The 18,556-nt window shown below is 37.2% G+C and overlaps 1 protein-coding gene across 1 annotated transcript; it reads right to left on the bottom strand.

Moving 5' to 3' along the window:
- Positions 1-376: 376 nt before the first annotated feature.
- On the bottom strand, positions 377-17,279 carry LOC125234561 (tripartite motif-containing protein 2-like). Its single transcript, XM_048140849.1, has 9 exons — positions 17,015-17,279; positions 16,357-16,481; positions 15,755-16,026; positions 13,491-13,610; positions 12,902-13,117; positions 12,362-12,576; positions 4,574-4,800; positions 4,005-4,171; positions 377-3,721 (listed from the first exon to the last, which is right to left on the bottom strand). Exons 1-9 carry the CDS (start codon positions 17,185-17,187, stop codon positions 3,245-3,247), a joined length of 1,992 nt encoding a protein of 663 aa, XP_047996806.1. The 5' UTR covers positions 17,188-17,279; the 3' UTR covers positions 377-3,244.
- Positions 17,280-18,556: the final 1,277 nt, after the last annotated feature.

Here is an 18,556-nt window from a genome sequence, read left to right as displayed (position 1 = left end):
GGAGACGATGTGCCTTGGTCTCACCTATTATATTTGGTTCAAGCTGTTCAATTTCGGCATTTTTCGGATTCTCCAACTGCCATCGTCTCTTTTCACGGGTCCCAGAATCTTCCTGAACACCTTACGTTCTGTTACTAGAAGTCTGCACTCGCGATGTTAGTGTCCTGCAGCGGCCTCGGCACTCCATACACAAAATGGGGCGATCACGGTCTTATAGCACGTAGTTGTGCGACTGTAGGACTTGGACACCAAGCTGGGAGCGCACACTCAGCGTGTAGCCAGTCTTCTGGCGAACGTACTCCACCACCTCATCAGCCCCGGCGGAGTAGTGCACTTGGAAACGCCACGTACGCGTTTTCGCCCACACGTAGGCGATTGAACGCTTAGTGGTTTGATTACGTGTAGAATGCTTTAAGAGTTTCATGCATGACGGCATAGCTAACCAAATGTTTACGAGTGAAGAATTCTAATTATTTTTTATTATTTTATATGAAACCATACAACAATTTCATATGATATTAATGAACTGTGGGTTTTTTGTATGCAGATAACGTTTAAGGGAGTCTATCCAATATAACAATCACAGTCGTTAAGCAACTGTAATTGTAACTTAAACATTGTATGGAAATATTCACCTGATATTTATATATCAATATAAATATATGAATATGATTCTACGGTGCATATAGGTTTTGATTTGAGCGTTTTTCGTAGAACTATTGTATTGGCTAGACCCCAAGGTCCTACATATTCGCATAATCGTGCAATTTATTAAAACAAGATGAATCTATTATACATCTAAAGTCGGAAGTTGCCCACAGTTTATAACTCTGTGAAAGTACCGCGGAAAAATCTTGATATCTTTTTGCTGCATAAGAATGCAAAGCAGATAAGATCAGCGGTTAACATGAAATATTTAGAGCCAATGTAAACGGTAGCGCTTTAAAAACGCGCGTGTGCGACAGCCCTAAATTTTGCGAAGAATTGCAAGACGTGTTCATACTCGTAGTTCAAAATCAAATTTGGTCGATTTTTCTGAAATTTTTCAGACCTATGGAGCCAATATGCGTAAAATAAGTCGTTGTAAATAGTCCAAAGTGCGTTTGTACTTTTGTAAGCATGTAAGAGTTTGACTAATTAAGTAGAGAAAATGTAATCTCGTCATAATAGAAAAACTAAGACCTTGGTCACACGTGTGCATAAAAGTGTGGTGTAGCCATTATAGTGGCCCCACACTGTCTGACTGTCACATACAACATCGTGTGTGAGAAAAGACATGATGGTTTTAAATAATAGTTATCTTATTATTTTCCTGACACACTGATGTATAAACTCGCCCTACCGTCATGCTTATACTAAAGTCAATATAGTAGGTACTTATACCTACACCTAAGATGTTACAAGTTCTGTGGATTTTTAATTGATCCGAAATATTTTTTTGTTACGACCTTCATAGGTTAAAATTGGCTATGATATTTTTTCGGTTTAAATAAAGATAGAAGAGTTGCCCTATTTTTAAACACTCGTGTATTGCAAGTATCTGCCGTAACTTGTCTCGTATTTGTATAGATCTGTTAGTAAAATAAAATACAATTTGTATTATATATCATATTTTATTAGTTCTAAATGTTAGAGGTCACATGGTTTGCTGTATAGCTATACAGGTGTCCGATTTTTACATTTATACGTTTATATTTTACAGAAGTTAAGATATCAACTAAAATAAGACAGATTCAATTATCTTTACGTCTGTCCATTAATTCTCTAAAACATAACAGACACTCGTACCGGACAAACTATGTCCTCGTAGTTGCGTGCTTAACACGCGTATACGATACAGTACAGGATACGCTGGACCTTCAACTCGGTCTAACAGGCGTTCTGAAGCCACCTGTGTGGGTCTGGTTCGGTACGCCCGTCTGTTACGGATCTAAACCTGTCTTGCTATTAGGCAAACCATGTTGCAAACCCTTAGATATTTACACGAATCGGAATTGTAGAAGTGTCGTCCAATCATAATTTATCTAACGAGGCGCCATATTGTCACATACAGCTACTAAAGTTGGCTATTGAATACATTCCTTGTGGTCAATTTTTAGGTTAGAATACAGATTCAATATGGACGCCCCGTTATTGAGGGTACTTCCATATTATATTATACATGGTTCCATGGGTTAGACATGCTATGTATGATTTCTAAGCATGGAAATATACCAGTATCAAAACCATCTATGAAGCAGATATATCGGATCTCTCTTTCACCCTAATACCGGCTAGTAAGACGCACATAAGACTACCTTTCTACTTACACGAAGCAGACATGTGGGAAATTAATCTAACTTCTGCTTGAGTGGGAAGGCAGCCTAATGCTGTTTGATTATTACTTCTTCTTCGACAAATACATAATTTTGACTCTGGTATATCTGGAAGTACCCTCAAATATTATTATAGTAGAATTATATAACATTAGTCACGTTAAAAATATATCGTTTAAGCCCTAGGGCCTAAATTATAGATAATTTAATTGTAAGTCGAATCTCTGTGATTTTGTTTCTCAGTGCATCTATTTTAAGTCTTTTTAGTGGTAATAGTTCTTTTAGTCAATTTTGTATTAATTGATAGTAAGTAAAAATATTATTTTTTCTATGACCAACATCAAAATATCATTTACTAAATGCATCCAATCCCACTTATTAAACATTATTTTTAAGATTAATGCAAATTTATTTTCTGTATCTACACGTTTCCATATGAAATAAAAATTGTTATACACAAGGCAAGTTTTTACTTCAATCCTACAACAAAAACTATCTATGACGGTGAGATATCGCTATCTCACTTTAGCAACTAGTTGCCTCCTTCTCATGTAGGCTGGGAGCACAATAATGAGTATTATGTAAGTTCAATGTGGAAAAGACCGTCGTACCAGTGTGGGCAGCCGAATGCACAAACGCTTACGAAACGCTCACGATAATATCTCTTTCGTAGCTATCTATCTCTATTGCTCTTGCGTATTGGCGCGACAGAGCCAGACTACATTTCTGAGGCGTTTCGGTGGCGTTTCAAGATCATCATTTACAATCTCATCAATCAACATCACTTACATTCTCGGCAGAGCAGAAGAAGTGAATCTCTTCCTTTGTAGAATTTCTGAGCGGAGTGAGTATACCTACAAATCTGAATAATCTGATATTAGTATCGCATTGTTGGCATCGTGAATATATACGCTACAACAGCGCTAGAGTTAAATAAAATTGACGCTATGATTCTTCGTATCACTAACGATAATATCCAACTGTTTACTAACTGTGATCCCAGAAATCCATCCGAACTTCCCCGCATCCGTACCCAATCCACCAAAAGCCCTCACCAGCTGACCATTCTGCTTAAACACCTGCACTCTACAGTTCCCAGAGTCCCCTACAAGAATGAAACCCATAGGATCCACAGCTAAGACTTCAGGCTGTCGGAATTGCCCTTTCCTTTGCCCGACTGAACCGAATTCTTTGATCTTACTCTTATCAGCTTTATTATAAACTTTGACTCGTTTATTCCCGCTGTCTAGTACGACAACTCGGTCGCTGGTGACAGCGACGCTAGTTGGTGCGTTCAACTCTGTGACTGTAACTTCTTTCGTCTCCAAGTTTTTGGTCGTGTAGACAGTTTGGAGCTTGGTCGTGACGCCGATTTGATCGACGAATTTTCCGTCGGGTTGCAGGATCTGGTAAAGAAACAAGTTAATGATGCAATTTCATGAAATTTATACGTACCTACGATCAAAGCAGTGATCTTTTGAAGTTTTTGAAATAGATTTCAGAAAGAGCCGCTACAAAGATGACGACGACAATGAGATGACGTGCCTCATCAGAGGTCGAGTCGCGAGTGTGTTCCTAGTTTCCAACACATACAGCATTCTGACTGGCGTTGTCATCATCGAGAGACTAGGAGACCACAACCTGATAGTAATACCTAATACCTATATGGTAAAAGTGACCAATAACTACCTGAACTCGATCGTTTCCAGTGTCCACCACATATAGCAGCTGACTGGCGTTGTCGGCTGCAATGCCTTCAGGAGACCGGAACATGCCAACCCGACTGCCCTTCTGACCGATGGAGCGGGCGTATTCTCCCTCTTTCGTGAACACATGGACACAGTGCTTCCATTTGTCTGAAAAACATGAAGTCTTGTGAGTATTCCTCATATTCTTGTTGCTAATCCAATAGCATGCTCGTACATATCTGGGTTAAACATATTTAGGTAAGTAAAGAAATATTTCGGGGTGAGTCATTGCAACAATCGGATAATATTACTTACAACAAGTCTAATATAAATAACCTAAAAACTGACCGAGATACCTATTCCTCAAAATTACATGTTACATAACTCTCCTGTCAGCCCGTGACACAGCATCATATCTTCGCAAGTCAATCTAGTTGCTGTCGTTGTTGACTCCGCTTGACGATCAATTTGCAACTGATAAGTGCCCAATTGTCCAACATACGATTAATTGTTCCAAGAACTTACACTATGAATTCAAAGATTCGAAGGAGGAGGAGATTCAAAGATTACCTGTGACATAAATTTCTCCCAAGCTCTTCATAAAGGCAATATGCACCGGGCACAACATTTCTTCACACGTCAGCCTGGTGACTATCTTGGCCTGGGTTCGTTCCACAACTAACACGCTATGGGTATCCATGCCACACACGTAAAGATGGTTGTTCCATGGACTGATGCCCACGCCGCAGGGACGCGCGGTTTTACGCCAGACGTAGTGGGGGGTGAAGTTACGGGATCTGCAAAAGGCAATCATCATGTTAGGTCTTTATCGCCCACTGCTGAGCATAGATCTCTCTTCCAGTACCTACGTCGCTTTTCCTAGTCCTGAGCTAGTCGCACCAAGAAGTGACCCGTTATATTCCGAATGTCGTCCATCCAAATAGCCAACGGATACTAGGCACTTCTTACGGCCACCATTCCATCAACAGTTATGTAGTTAGTTTAATATTTATTTAAGATGTAAGCGGACTTTCCTAGGACTTTGCGAGGACAAGGAAAGCTACGGATGACAGAAATCATACCTCTAAATACCTAGTGGAAGCCTTTCAAAAACACAATAGCAAATAGGTACTAAAACTAAGGAATGGCAAACAAACGAAGGCGCTTAGGGCCACTTGCACCAACGAAAATGGACGGTTAACCCACCATTTTATATATTATGGAATTTGACAGATGACAACCCAGCCCTGAGTTAAGTGAGCGGCTTATCGGAGGCAGACGTGTCGCCGGTCGCTCCGCGTTGACAATTAAATTTGACAAATATTTTGACAGAAAATAGTGTACGTACACGAAAAACCATACCAGTGTAAAACTGTGCTCAAAATAAATAGGGTAAATCAAATATGTCAGGTGGAGATCCAATCTCATTTAAAATTTAAAGGTGCATGGCGTGTGCATAAAAAATAAATAAAAATATATCACATTATTAAAGAAAATAACGAACACAACCGAATGAGTATAAATGATTTCATTCTAGTCCGGTTAAATTGAAAAAAAGTTTCATGTTTTGTTTTACTCATTGGAATACATTTTCATTACGCTGGTATTAACAGTACGTCATTTTAAAAATATATATGACAGTACCTACGTCAAATTTTGTCAACCAAACTTCACAGGTTGTATGTAAACAATTACAATTTAATTTATTCATACATATTCAGATACGTATTAATCGATTCTTACTTAGAATAGAAAAAAGGGGAATGCGAGCGGGTATAGGTATAGTGCTTCTGGTTCAAATTTAATTGTATATATAAAAAAAATAACTCAATTTCATTAAATATTTACTCTGTGCATACCGCAAACACGTAACCGTAAGTTGAAAACAATAATAATTATAAATCACCTAAATACATCGTTGTTTACAAAGCGCTTGTTTTGAGTGGCACTTCTCCACTCAACTAGACCAAATATTCATGGAACACCAGCTGGTGACCAGCATAAATGACTATGAACAGCCGTGCAAAAATATCTGATTTTCTATAGGGGGCCATAAGTATATGACGACATGTTCCCGGCAAAAATTTGTGATGCTCCGTGACCGGCAAAAACATCGTCTCTCTTTCTAGCGTCTCGCGAGCGTATAGCGTCGGGCCAACTATATGGAAAAAGACGCCGCGTCAGCGCGGCTTAGCCATACAGTTGGCCCGACGCTACGATCGCAAGACGGTAGATGTGGGAGGGTCCTTATCCGCATACATATCAGATCGGGTCGCTTAAAAATATTTGATTCTTTATAATAACCTAAATTACACTCTCACCCGCATAAATATCTATCCATTGTTAAAACAAATATATATCTTACGGGCTAGAAATCATTAATATGTAATTAAAGTGCAATAATAAACCCTACCTGGTTGCCTTACAGCCGTAATCCGTAAATTGTATGAGGTGATTTGACAGTTCATGAAAACGGTATAGACTTGTGTCATTGGATATGTCTGTCTCATCTGTTCTTAAATTATGACAAGTAAACTTATTGCAAATCTAGTATCAGAAGCCTTTATAGGTACAAGCTTTTATTCAACTTGCCTTGTTAGTAGGTATGTTAGTTTGAGTCAAAACGTAGAAGCTAAATTTGACCCACTTTCCGGTTTCCAATTGAGCTGAAATTTTGCACACATATGTAAATCAAGTGACAATGCAATATTATGGTATCATGGAGCTAATCTGATGATGGAGCAGAAAGGTGATCATAGGAACTCTTTTATGAAAGGTCGTATCCCCATTGAGTTAGGGGTTTTTAGAAATGTCTCGGAGAGCAATAAATATTTTTTTTGCAAAAAAACTTACTATAAATTAGGAGGTGTAATTTTTTATTATCTCTTACATAGCATTAAGAAGAAAAATCGACCAAGAGCGCGTCAGTGTAGGGTTCCGTAGTTTCCGACATTTTACATAATGACAATTTAATAAATACCGTAATTTGGGGTGAAAAGGGTTCCGGGGGTATATAATGTTATTATATTTCTTGACATATTCCTTCTATTTTCCGCAATCAAAGTAGGAAAATAATATATTATGTTTTTTTTTTATTATTATTATTGGTATTTAGGACAACAGCCGTAAATATTCAACTTACATAGGTATTTTTACATAGTCTTAGGCCAATAACAGTTATCTGTTGAGTGAAAAGTATTATACACAATATGTTACTAAAAAAAAATTTGTTACATATTTAAAATTACAGTGAAAATGTGCAAGCCACACATTTTTATGTACAGTTTCATGTCTGTCAAAGTTGACGTTCAAATTTATTGGATTTTTACTCATTTTAATCGTTCATTATCCTTTTGAATGTGTATACACTTCTAAAGTTTATGTACCTATAACAGAAAATCATAAGACATATTTTCATTTTTATAATGGTTTTCATGAAGAAAGCGATGCAACTGTGTTGGGGAATTTTTACGGGATGAATAAATATCCGCGGCCTGAGGGGTGAATGGGATCAGGAATGGGGGAATCGGGTCGCAAAGGGGTGAATAGGTTTACGAAGGGGCTGATTAGGGTCGGAAGAGGGGTGAATTGGGATGTGTGGTCAATGCTTGTCACATTGTATAAAATATATATAACTTACCTAAAGTGGTATTTTTATGAATGACCTCTCTGTATATGGACGCAATTTGTACGTCAATGTATTGCTTCGTAGTTAGACTAGATACAAGAAATTAACACTTATAAATGTTAATCACACTTCTGTCTACCTCCACGTTTCTACTTAAGTCCGCAAAAATCACCCATGGTTGCTATAATATAGACGGATTACTTTGAAATAAAAATAATAAGTATGAAACTATACAACTAGGGAAGAAATAAAATTATTTTATTGAATCATTTTTGATTTGTTCTTTTTCAAGTTTATATAAATAATAAATTTTCAATTCGCTCAAAGGTTGGAAGAGATCCCTTATAGGGATAACTTCGCCTTTGTACATCATAACTATACTGTATTTTTATGTCCTAACTTGTCTTATGTACAATAAAGTGTTCACATGCATACATACATATATTGAAATAAATATCATACACGAAAGAAAAAACGACAAGGCCCACGGTGGCTGAGCCGGGAATCGAACCCGGGTCTTCAGCCTACGCAGCTAACGTTATAACCACTAGGCCACCAGGCCAGGTTAAAAAAACCGGCCAAATGAGAATCTATTTTCGCACAATTGTAAAACTATAGTTATTTGAAATAAAACTATGGAAACGGATTAAATCGCGTATAATGAATTTAAAATACATCCCGTAAAATATAGTTATTTGTTATACAAGGGGGCAAAGTTGTATTTTAACGCCGAGTGTGGAATTGAAAAACGAGCAAGTGAAAGGATTCTATAGTTGAACCACGAGCGAAGCGAGTGGTTCGAGAATAGAATCCTGAACTTGCGAGTTTTTTAACACACGAGAAGTAAAATACATTTGCACCCGAGTGTAACACAAAACTTTTCCCCTCACTATAACGAGGAAACTACAATGCAAAAAATGCGTTTATCACTGTTTCCAGTAGTTCCACAGGTGGTAAATCATCTTTATTACTAGATTCACCTAGTTTTATCAATTTTAAAGCAGTCAATTTGACTTTATTCAAGGTCAAATTACTTTACCCACTAGTGGATAAAATACATTTTTACCCGCTGGTATCAAAGGACAAAACACGTGTTTCCGAGCTAGTGAGGGGAAAAATTATTTTTACTAGTTACCTCCAAAATACCAAATAAAATTGGGCTACATAGTACATCGTTTTCTGAAGATTTTGGGTTCATGGGGTCGGAACGGGTATAACTAACGTAATTTATGGTGAATAGGGCCAAAACCGACTTTTGAACGTCGATAGCAGTTTTTTTTATATGTGCCATGCTAATTTTTTACACAAAAAATCTTCCGGCAGTGTGAACTTCGGTTTGTCTTTGAAAATATGTCGTTTTATTTAGTAATTTTCGCTCACCCTAACGTTGGAGTGAATAGGGTCGGGAAGGGGGTGAATGGGGAAAAGGGTTGACTCTTTCGGATTGCGAAAAAAATATGACCTGTCACGAGCGTATTATATTTATTTTACCAAAAAATAAGGATTTAATGAAATCTACACATATTATGATAACCCTTAACCAACCTTTATAGTTAGATGGTGCTCTGACGCGGTGAATAAGTAAGTATGGTCGTGGGCAGTGCAGATAACGTGTCAAAATATAAGCATAGTTTGTTGCTATTTTTCATGTTTAAATAAACTTCTAAACGTAGTGGGTATTAAAGTAAAAGGTTCACAGTGAATATTAGGTTGCCAGAAATGTGTTTAGCTATACCATTGTATTGAATTTTGTATCATAAATTCAAACTAGGTATTTACTACTAATGATTTACTCCGTGGGGTGTCTTTGATCACTTGCATGGGGTAACATTGACCATAATGACATATAGTTAATTATTGTCTGATTTTGTCACGGTACTTGTTGAGGCTGATAATTTGATCGCTTCTTGTGATAAATATTGAAATAATTGCAAATAAAGTTGGTTTTTCGAAGATGTCAATTTTTATTCTTGATCAAAGTAACCCCAAAATAGCGTTAAAGAGTTGTAATATTTGACTGCGAACCATTTTTTTGTATCTTTTCTTGACATAAAATACTTTTGTAAGGGATTACATTCGATTATCATTAAAAAAAATATATTGTGTATCAAAGTAACCCCAATGTCAGTTTATTTTATTTATTTATTCCTTATTGCACATAAAAAAATAAGTACAAATGGTGGACATAATGCCTTAAGGCATTTTCTACCAGTCAACCACTGGGTTAAAAAGAAACATTTCATACGTGCAGGCATCGTGACAGAAAACAAAAATCCTGATATCACTTATTTTGTTACCTTTTTAGATTTTTAGCAAGAAAAGACTAAAAAAGTTGATGGTCCCATTTTTTTTCTTCCTTAGTTACGTTACGTTGACCAATTTTGGAATTTCTACTTCTCTAACTCCTACATTTAATGGGTAAAAATACCCATTAAATGTAGAAGCTAGAGAAGTTTAAATTCCCAAATTGGTCAATGTAACCCCAGTTTACGGTAGACATCGTCAACCTATTCTAATAATTCTCTTTTTATTTGAAAGAAAATTCGTTACGATAATATGCATATAAAATATGCAATCTAAGATAAAAAATGCTTTTCATATAGTTACAAACTTAGTTCAGATTTTTTTTGTACAACTTTTAAAAATTGTTCTACCTATCAAGTTCAAAATAATTTTCCTAGAAAGAAAGATCTTTAAAACCCTACATAAAAGTCTATTCCCCAAAGCCAGTGTCCGCCGGCTTTCCGCGCATGCGCGCAGTATCGAAAAAACTGAAAACGCATTGTTTGGCTCTGTAACCATGGCAACGCCTTATAACGATACGGCGCGCGTGCGCGGGAAGGCTTTGGGCAGCTGAGCTGACAGTGCAAACCTTTGCGTCAAAATACAGGAAACAGTGTGAATTTCACGAAAGTTATTCAAGAAACCTATTAAAAACTAAGTGCATGGTCGTAGAAAAAGTATTGTATGCAACGGTGTTTAACTGAGTCAAAAAATACTCGTGGCGTCTTAATAACAATTTTCGGCTTCGCCTCAAATTGTTACCCACGCCACTCGTCTTTTTTGATCTCCTTTAAACGCCCGTTGCATAAAATACTATTTAAAGTTCTGCTTTTGAGATTTTTTTCATATTTGAGAAAACAGCCCTTATGGCCTGAAATACGGCATACAGCAGCGATATTGACATTGACATATGCTTTTTCGTATTTTGATGGTATTTTGACTGCACTGTATTTTTTGCCATGCTAATTTGAACCATATCTCTGAGCGATGTTTTTTAATTTTCAGTTACATCACAGATGTGTATGACATGACATCTAGGTATTTAGCCATTTAAAAGAAACTACAAGGGGCTTTACAGACGTGGCGACTGCAACTGGTACAGGGCCTAAGCCATAATTTAAAATTATATTGTGATTTTTATATGTATTTGTGGTTATTTAATACTAAGTATGAGTTTCAACATTTTCAACTCAAGGAACTGAAATTAATAGAAGGGACTCGGAAATTGGGTAAGATCAAGAGTCTGATGCAGATGGCGATGGCAGTATTGGATAAGATAAGATATGCGTCGATATTCCCTGTCTTTCTTTGTATCTCTGACATGACTGCTGCTAGCTGTACTCTATTCATTAAGTGGTTGGTGCAAGTGGGCCTTAGAAAATTAAATTGGCATCTATTCATTCCAATACTATAATTACCTATGTTTCCCAAAATGTTCGTAAAGGATCATTTCATACTCATACTCATAATTTATTGATAATATATAATTACATGTCATCTTACGTATCTACTATACAAATAATTGTTACCTATGTACCCATGATCGTTGCATATTCAGATACATACATATTATACAAGGTGGCATCCGTAGTTGTTGGGAGACGACGGTGAATCATTTTACCTCTAGGGATCGTACGAGACACATTTTTCCAAGTAGGTATAATTAAATATAAAGTTAGTCGCGTTCTAAAAATGCACGTCGCGTTTATCGGGAACGAAGGACTTTAAGAAATTTGCAAGAACATGGCAGCAAAATTGCACAATGCAGCAGCAATTGATAGGCAGTGGAAACAGTACACTGTGAGTACACTATTCCCCGAATAATAGTGTACATTTTCTTGAGACCCTTGAATATTTAAATTTGATATTTACAGTGTTGGATTGTAAAACCGAGCGTTAACCATTTAAAGGGTTGTAAAATTTTCATTTGTCTACGTGTTACGTTTATATACGTCATCTAACCTTTAGGCTTTAGGTTAACTAGCCATCAGGCTTTTAATGCGAATTTCTGATTGGATGCTATGCATTAAACACGTCGCTTTTTCTTTTATTATGCTCTGAGTTTTTTTTAGTCTGCTTAGAGACCATCAGTTCTTATAATGCCAAGCTCTCTTCATATTCCAACGAAACTTCCTGCCGCAGACAGGAGTTGCTGAGTCCAGTTTGAAGGGAAGTTCTCTTTCTCATTTACCTGTAGTGTAACGCCAAGCTCTCTTTACTCTACAACGGGTCGTTCTGCCGACCAGCTGTGGGCATCGGGTCATCTGATTCAGCTTCCGGTGGAGTAGCTGAATCCATCTCGATACGTTCTCCTTGTCATTTACCTGTACTCTCCTCACTTTCCAAAGATTCGTTCTACTCTTTCACGAGTCACTTGATGCGACCCAACAGGAGTTACTGCAGAATCTATGGGAGTCTACCTCTATGCGTTTCTTGTTACCATTTACCTGTAATGTAACACCAAGCTCTCTTCACTTTCCAACGGATCGTTCTGCCGACCAGCCGTGGGCACCGGGTCATCAGACTCAGCTTCCAGCGGAGTAGCCGAATCCATTTCTATGCGGAAGTTCTCCTTGTCGAAAACGAATCGCTCTGAGTCCCATTTGGAAACGTCAGACAGAAGCTGGACGGCATTATGGTGCAGGTTCATGTAGGTGGTTACCTGAGAAACAACCAAGAGTTAAAAGGGTTTTAAAGTGTGTTGGTAACTTTATCAATTAGCTACGTAAGAAAAGTCGTTATATCAGTATTTTTCTCAGTTGTTCTTTAGCAACATAGGGTACCTAGCTACATTCAAAACACATACCGAACGCAACGCCTCAAATAAACCAGTATTTTTGGAACCTCTTGAGTACGCATTGTTATTAAGGATCTTATAGCTATACTACCAGTCTGCCCATGATTCGCTCGGTAAGCGGTATTAAACGACTTGATACCGCGAAACAGGTTGAGCGTAATAAGATAATAACGTAGAAGGGTCAACAAACCTTCGTTTTTTCCTCGACATGCTCCTTTAGTGACATAGTTCTCTTCGCTACTTCCCGGGCCTCCCTCAAAGAGCTCTTAAGAGCTAAAGCTGACATTTCCCCACATTTTTGAAGTTCTGAAGCTTCCTTGAGTAACTTGTCTTTACTTTCGATGATCGCATCTATTTTTTCGTCCGCAGTGATGACTATTTGTTCAGTTACGCGTTCACAGCGGTCCTTGATAAAATGAATAATTAAACAGGAGGCATAATGAGAGTAATAGTTTCTAATTTGTGTTAGTAGATATTAAATATTTCCACGACGTGCTTGGAATAAATATGTAAGTACAGTGCGCGGCAGACTTTTAGACCATTAGACGCGGCGGTTCGCGCATCGTACACATACGAGCAAAAAGCTACCTAATAAGAAAAATCACTTCTGCGCAGGTAAGGTCACATGGTCTAAAAGTTTACCGCGCACTATACAGTGAGGTACAACAACATACCCAATTATTAATTGGAGTTCATCCTCGAACTTCGGAGGATGTGAAATTACTGAACCTAAATTAGTATGAATGGTGAATGGGACATATATTTAACTTATAATTTACCTTGTAATATTCCACTTTATGTTCCATCCTTTCAGAAGCCGCTTCCAGCTGCTTGAGAATAGATTCAACTTGGGTCCGCATGTCATCCAAATGCTGAGACCAACAGACACGGCAGAAATTCTGGAGACAACAAAAATGGTAAGTAACATAATTCCCATACTCTTTATCTAGGTATGCTGTAAGAGGTTTCATATATACGGAATGAAACCTTTTACAACATTTGAATTTAGAATAATATATAAACGCATAATTATTTTTAAAATCGGGACTTAATCGCGTATAACTACATATTAAACTGACCTCCAACGTTTCAAGGACGGCGTTGTCCCCGTGGTCTCGGAGAAGACTGGCTTGAAATGACATCAACACCTTCTGACAGCCGCGCGAGTTTTTCGAACTACCCGCACTTGGTTTTGATTATCAACTTGAACTGTTTGCGCACTAGGGATGTTACTCTGTCGACATACAACACTGACGATATTCGATTTAACAACTGTCGATATTATTTTCGGCTTACACTTATTAATGACAGGATTCCATGTGGATGACATCCTAAAACCTTCGTCCCGATTGAAATTGCGATGTTTTTTGATTTCAATGGCTTCACGCACTTTTCTACTGTAGAAATGGCGTTCCGTGGAAAGGACTTTAGGGTCATGTAGTTCGATCCAGTGGTTTGGCCCTGACTCTAACAAATGTTCAGCCACGGCAGACTTGTTAATATGTAGTTATACGCGATTAAGTCCCGATTTTAAAAATAATTATGTGTAATAATCGTGAAAGTTTAAATCAGTGTAATATATAAACGTCAAGGAGAACGAGCGCTTGACGGGGCATTCGAATAGAAGCAGCGATTGGGAGTAGTTGTTGTAATTTAGCTCCCATGGAATAAAAAAAATAGTTTCCCATTTGAATTGGTTTAATGGATGCCCTTCACCGATAGGCCGTCTCTCTTACAGTACGTAGCTGGATTGACATATTATTGAACCCTAATTTAATCCTCTTAGTAAGCATTGAATTCATAAATCTTTAAATTCATCTACTATTCTCCATACGTAAATAAGTAGGACTTATATATTTTTTTAAATGGTTTATTCGCTTATTAACTAAGGCAAACATTTCTTATGTTTTGATTTATTCGTATCATATCATCATCACCAATCATATTTATAAATCACGCACACGATGTATATTTTGGACTACAATTAAGTTGTGCACATTTTCTTTCACCAATGTTTGTAATTTGTGTGTAGGTCAGCTAAATCTGTAGGTATATTACGTACCTACCTAGTAAATAAATTATCGGTAGATATTTACTTGTAGGTTTGAGGATTCAAATGACATGCTATAAAAGCAGGTTGATATGGAAATACTTACGAACCAGGACCCAGATAGCATGAAACCTGTACTTAACTGGCAAGGAAAACACCTTATCGCAGTTTTAAAGTGGGCTATGCTACACTACTTACCTACATGTAGGAAAACAGTAACTTAATACTTTGTAATTTAAAAAATTTGGCGCTTAAAATGAACTTTAACGTTTTTCTGTCTAAAAACCTAATTTTTGAAAGCTTTTAATTTTCGTTTTTTGACATCAAAGCCGTTAAAAAGGTCAAAAGGCATTTTGAGTAACAATAAGATTTTTTTTTCAATTGGTAATAACTCTGAAACTAGGCGATACTTATCCAGAAAAGTTTAGAGCTACACGATTAGGAATACACTGTTAAAATCTTTCTGGTTGTTCAGGTCCACGGTGTAGATATAATAAATTAAACATAGGCACCTAATTCAATTTTAATCAGGTACCTACTGGAACTAACTGCGTCTTTTAAACAGACCATACATTTTACCTATTAATGTATTATCTGTAATAGGTTTGTTATCAAATAGATTTTGTAGGAGACATCACTGCAGACTATCTAGTGATAGCTTTTTAATTACAGGACGCCTACCTACCGAATGATAAGATTTTTCAACAAATATAAAACTGTTTATATCAAAAAAAGTTTGCCGTGCGAGACTCAGTCGCAGATCCGGAAGTTAATTCTACTCTGTCTTCTTTACATCATCGAATCATATTTCTCCATTTACTCCGGTCTTGGGGAGTTTGGGTACTTTGGGCACTTCATCGTCTTCATCCCTGGCACCAAAGCCACCAAACGCCTTTGTGGAAGAGTATCAGCATTCACACTTCCATTTTCAGCTAGATTCACGAAGCAGTGATAATTAATATTATAATTAATAAGTCTAATAATTACACTTACCAGCTTGCAGTGCTCACACGCGGTGGTATCAACGCTATCACACATAGTCTGACACTGAAAACACCTCACTCCAGCTGCGTACAGTTCCACACTCTGCATTCCTGGTACCATAGGCGTTTGTGGCGGAGTGACAGCCTTTTCACTTCCATTGCTTATTCCGACTAGTTGAAGCAACGAGTCTATGTACAGGTTGGAAGGAAGGTCATTGATGAAGTTAGGGCTGGTGACGTGAATTTTTGTCCGGCAGATTGGGCACTCTAAGATAGGTGAATCTGAAAAATAGATATAAGTTACCTATCGAATAAGGGATACAAGGTTCATTTTCCTTTCAGGGTGAATTTAGTGCAGACGGATCTTCCTGCCTTCAGCTTAATCCACGAGAAAAAGCTGGGAGGTGAGACTTCTGTCTTAATATTCTACAGGTATGCTAATGTCACGTTAGTCAAGGACAACTCATCAGCATCATTTAGAAACGTCTGCTAATGGTTTAGTGAATCGAATGCATCTAAAGCTACGTCTTCAAGTCCATCAAAACAATGCATTGGCAATCATAAGAAAGGCCAAGAGTCAGAGAGTTTAAAGTAGGTGGTGTGTATACGTACTTCCAGCATACACTGCCAAGCAAGCCATGCAGAAAGTGTGCTGGCACGGCAGCATCTTCGGATTGTGGAGCACCTCCAGGCATAGCGAGCATTGGACCAACTCCTTGATCCCTGCTGCTGATGCCCTGTGTGTGATATCTGATATCAGTCAATTAAGCTCAAGAATGATCAACTGGGTTTCCAGGGGGTACACGTAGACACGAGTATAAATGGGAAATGAATTGCAACAGGGCAAAAATTGCTAGTAGGTTGTTTAGGTGTTTACGTAATTCTGAAATTATTCAAGATCGGAATGTGTTATTTTTCGGTGATGGAAAATATCATGAAACATTTTTTTAGGCATCTCAGTATGTAGGTATGTACAGTCGAGTTCATAAATATGTGTACATTTTTTCACGTTATTGGAACGAGTTAAGGTGAAGAAATGTACACATATTTATGAACTCAGCTGTAATTTACGCTATAGGCGAGTAAAGTAGGATATAGTGCTTGATGTTTTTTTTATTTGTATAGTTCTAATTAGCGCTACATTTATTTAGTGTATATACGTAAGTATATATTATGGACAATCACTAAGCTAGTCTAACTTACGCTGCGTAAGAATGAATGATGAGCTCAAGTCTAATAAGCAACTTCTCAGAAAAAGAGAAAAACTTACGCTCGAGGCCGGGGCTCCAGATTTTGCGCATATTTGTTTGAATTCGATGAAAAAAACTTCACATCCTGTCCATTAGGTGTAGACGGAGTCTTAGGGCTCACATTACCATCTTTCACACTCCTAAAGCTCTTCAGAGAGAACAGAGCTGGTTTCTTCTTTATTTTCTCCGCCATTTTACAAACTGCTTAAATAGTTGACAATCGTAAACTGGCTCCTTTGAATTAGCGATTAGGTACCTACTGATTACGTATCGCTAATTGTTGTATAAATTGATATCTTTTGATAATGTGAATAAACGTGTGGTTTTCACCGAGAAAGTACGAGGAAAAAGGCAAAAATCTTATCTTGCCAACATGGGATGGTGGTGTAAGTGAAAGGAAGTCTATACTTCAGAAGTTGGAACACGCAACCAAAACGTAAGTACACACCCACAATTCATGTTTTTTTTATATGATAGTTCGGTAAAATTTGAAACTCAGTGAGTTTGTTAGGTCAGTTAATTGAATTTCGTTACGAACAGATAGGTCTAGGAATGGTATTAGTGTTCAATTCCGTTAACGGTTTTAAAATTTAAATATTGTTTCAGTTTTTAAGATATTAAATCTAACGGTTAATACTTTAGGTTTGTAGATTAAAGAAAACAACACATACAGCCGTTAGAAGGAAAGGTGCTTTGGTGTTTTTATGAAGTACCGGCCTAATTGTTGCATTTATTTTCGTCCAGACAGAAACGTACTAACGAGCAGTAGCAATACATTGTTGCCACATATCTACTAATTAGTAGTCTGGTAGTAAACGAATCACTCTTGTACTGGTTCAATTAAATCAAGTTGAAAAGTTATTAAATTTTTTTTTTATTTTTTTTTACATTTCTGTGCGGTAATACTGGAAGAAAATTTCACACCAAAACAATTATTGTGGTTATTTAACTAACTCGTTGCTAATCAAAGTTTTAATTTAGTGTGTGACACTGCGAGGTCCGAGAATGTTTAGATCTTCCGGTGCTTTGATATTATTTAATAGCTTCAATTTATTACTAATTACTTTTCAATAAATGGGATATGTAATGGAAGTCATGGTGATTACAAAAGCGTGTTAAAATTGTGGTAATGCATTCTTTATTCATTCTTTATAGTTAAAGTATTACCAACTACCCTAATTTTGAATACATTCCTTACTTGTTGAATTTAAATACTGGTACTCATTATCTTTATACCATAAGTACTTATTTACCGATATGTACCTATTTGTTCCCTTGGTTACTTATTGGTGAAAGTCATAATGAATCAATTCCATTTTAGTACATTCTCCTTTTACGAACTATAAGAGTACTGTCATTTCCCTATAGTTTAAGTAATGTATCCTAATGCCTGCGGTGTTGAGTTTCAGATACAAGTACCATGCAATCGTCGGAGCCTCCTGATCGGGATTCTAGAAGGCTTAAGACCCCTGATGACGATAAAGTGAATGAATCCCGAGAAGCCACGCGAAGTCGAAGTTCCAGTCCTACGGTTAATCCTCGTCGAGCATCTGGCAGCACGC

Source organism: Leguminivora glycinivorella, chromosome 16 (assembly GCF_023078275.1).
Source record: "Leguminivora glycinivorella isolate SPB_JAAS2020 chromosome 16, LegGlyc_1.1, whole genome shotgun sequence".
NCBI classification, from domain to species: domain Eukaryota; kingdom Metazoa; phylum Arthropoda; class Insecta; order Lepidoptera; family Tortricidae; genus Leguminivora; species Leguminivora glycinivorella.
Note: the sequence above shows the minus strand (reverse complement) of the source record. Positions and strands in the feature narration are given on the sequence as shown.

Bases quoted from the DNA above. Each gene is read 5' to 3' on its own strand.
- LOC125234561 (XM_048140849.1), bottom strand. From the start codon at position 17,187: ATGGCGGAGAAAATAAAGAAGAAACCAGCTCTGTTCTCTCTGAAGAGC. The intron at 12,577-12,901 runs GTTTGTTGACCC...GTTGTTTCTCAG, and splicing joins ATGTCGAGGAAAAAACGAAG to GTAACCACCTACATGAACCT. The intron at 4,172-4,573 runs GTAATCTTTGAA...CATGTTTTTCAG, and splicing joins GGGAGAAATTTATGTCACAG to ACAAATGGAAGCACTGTGTC.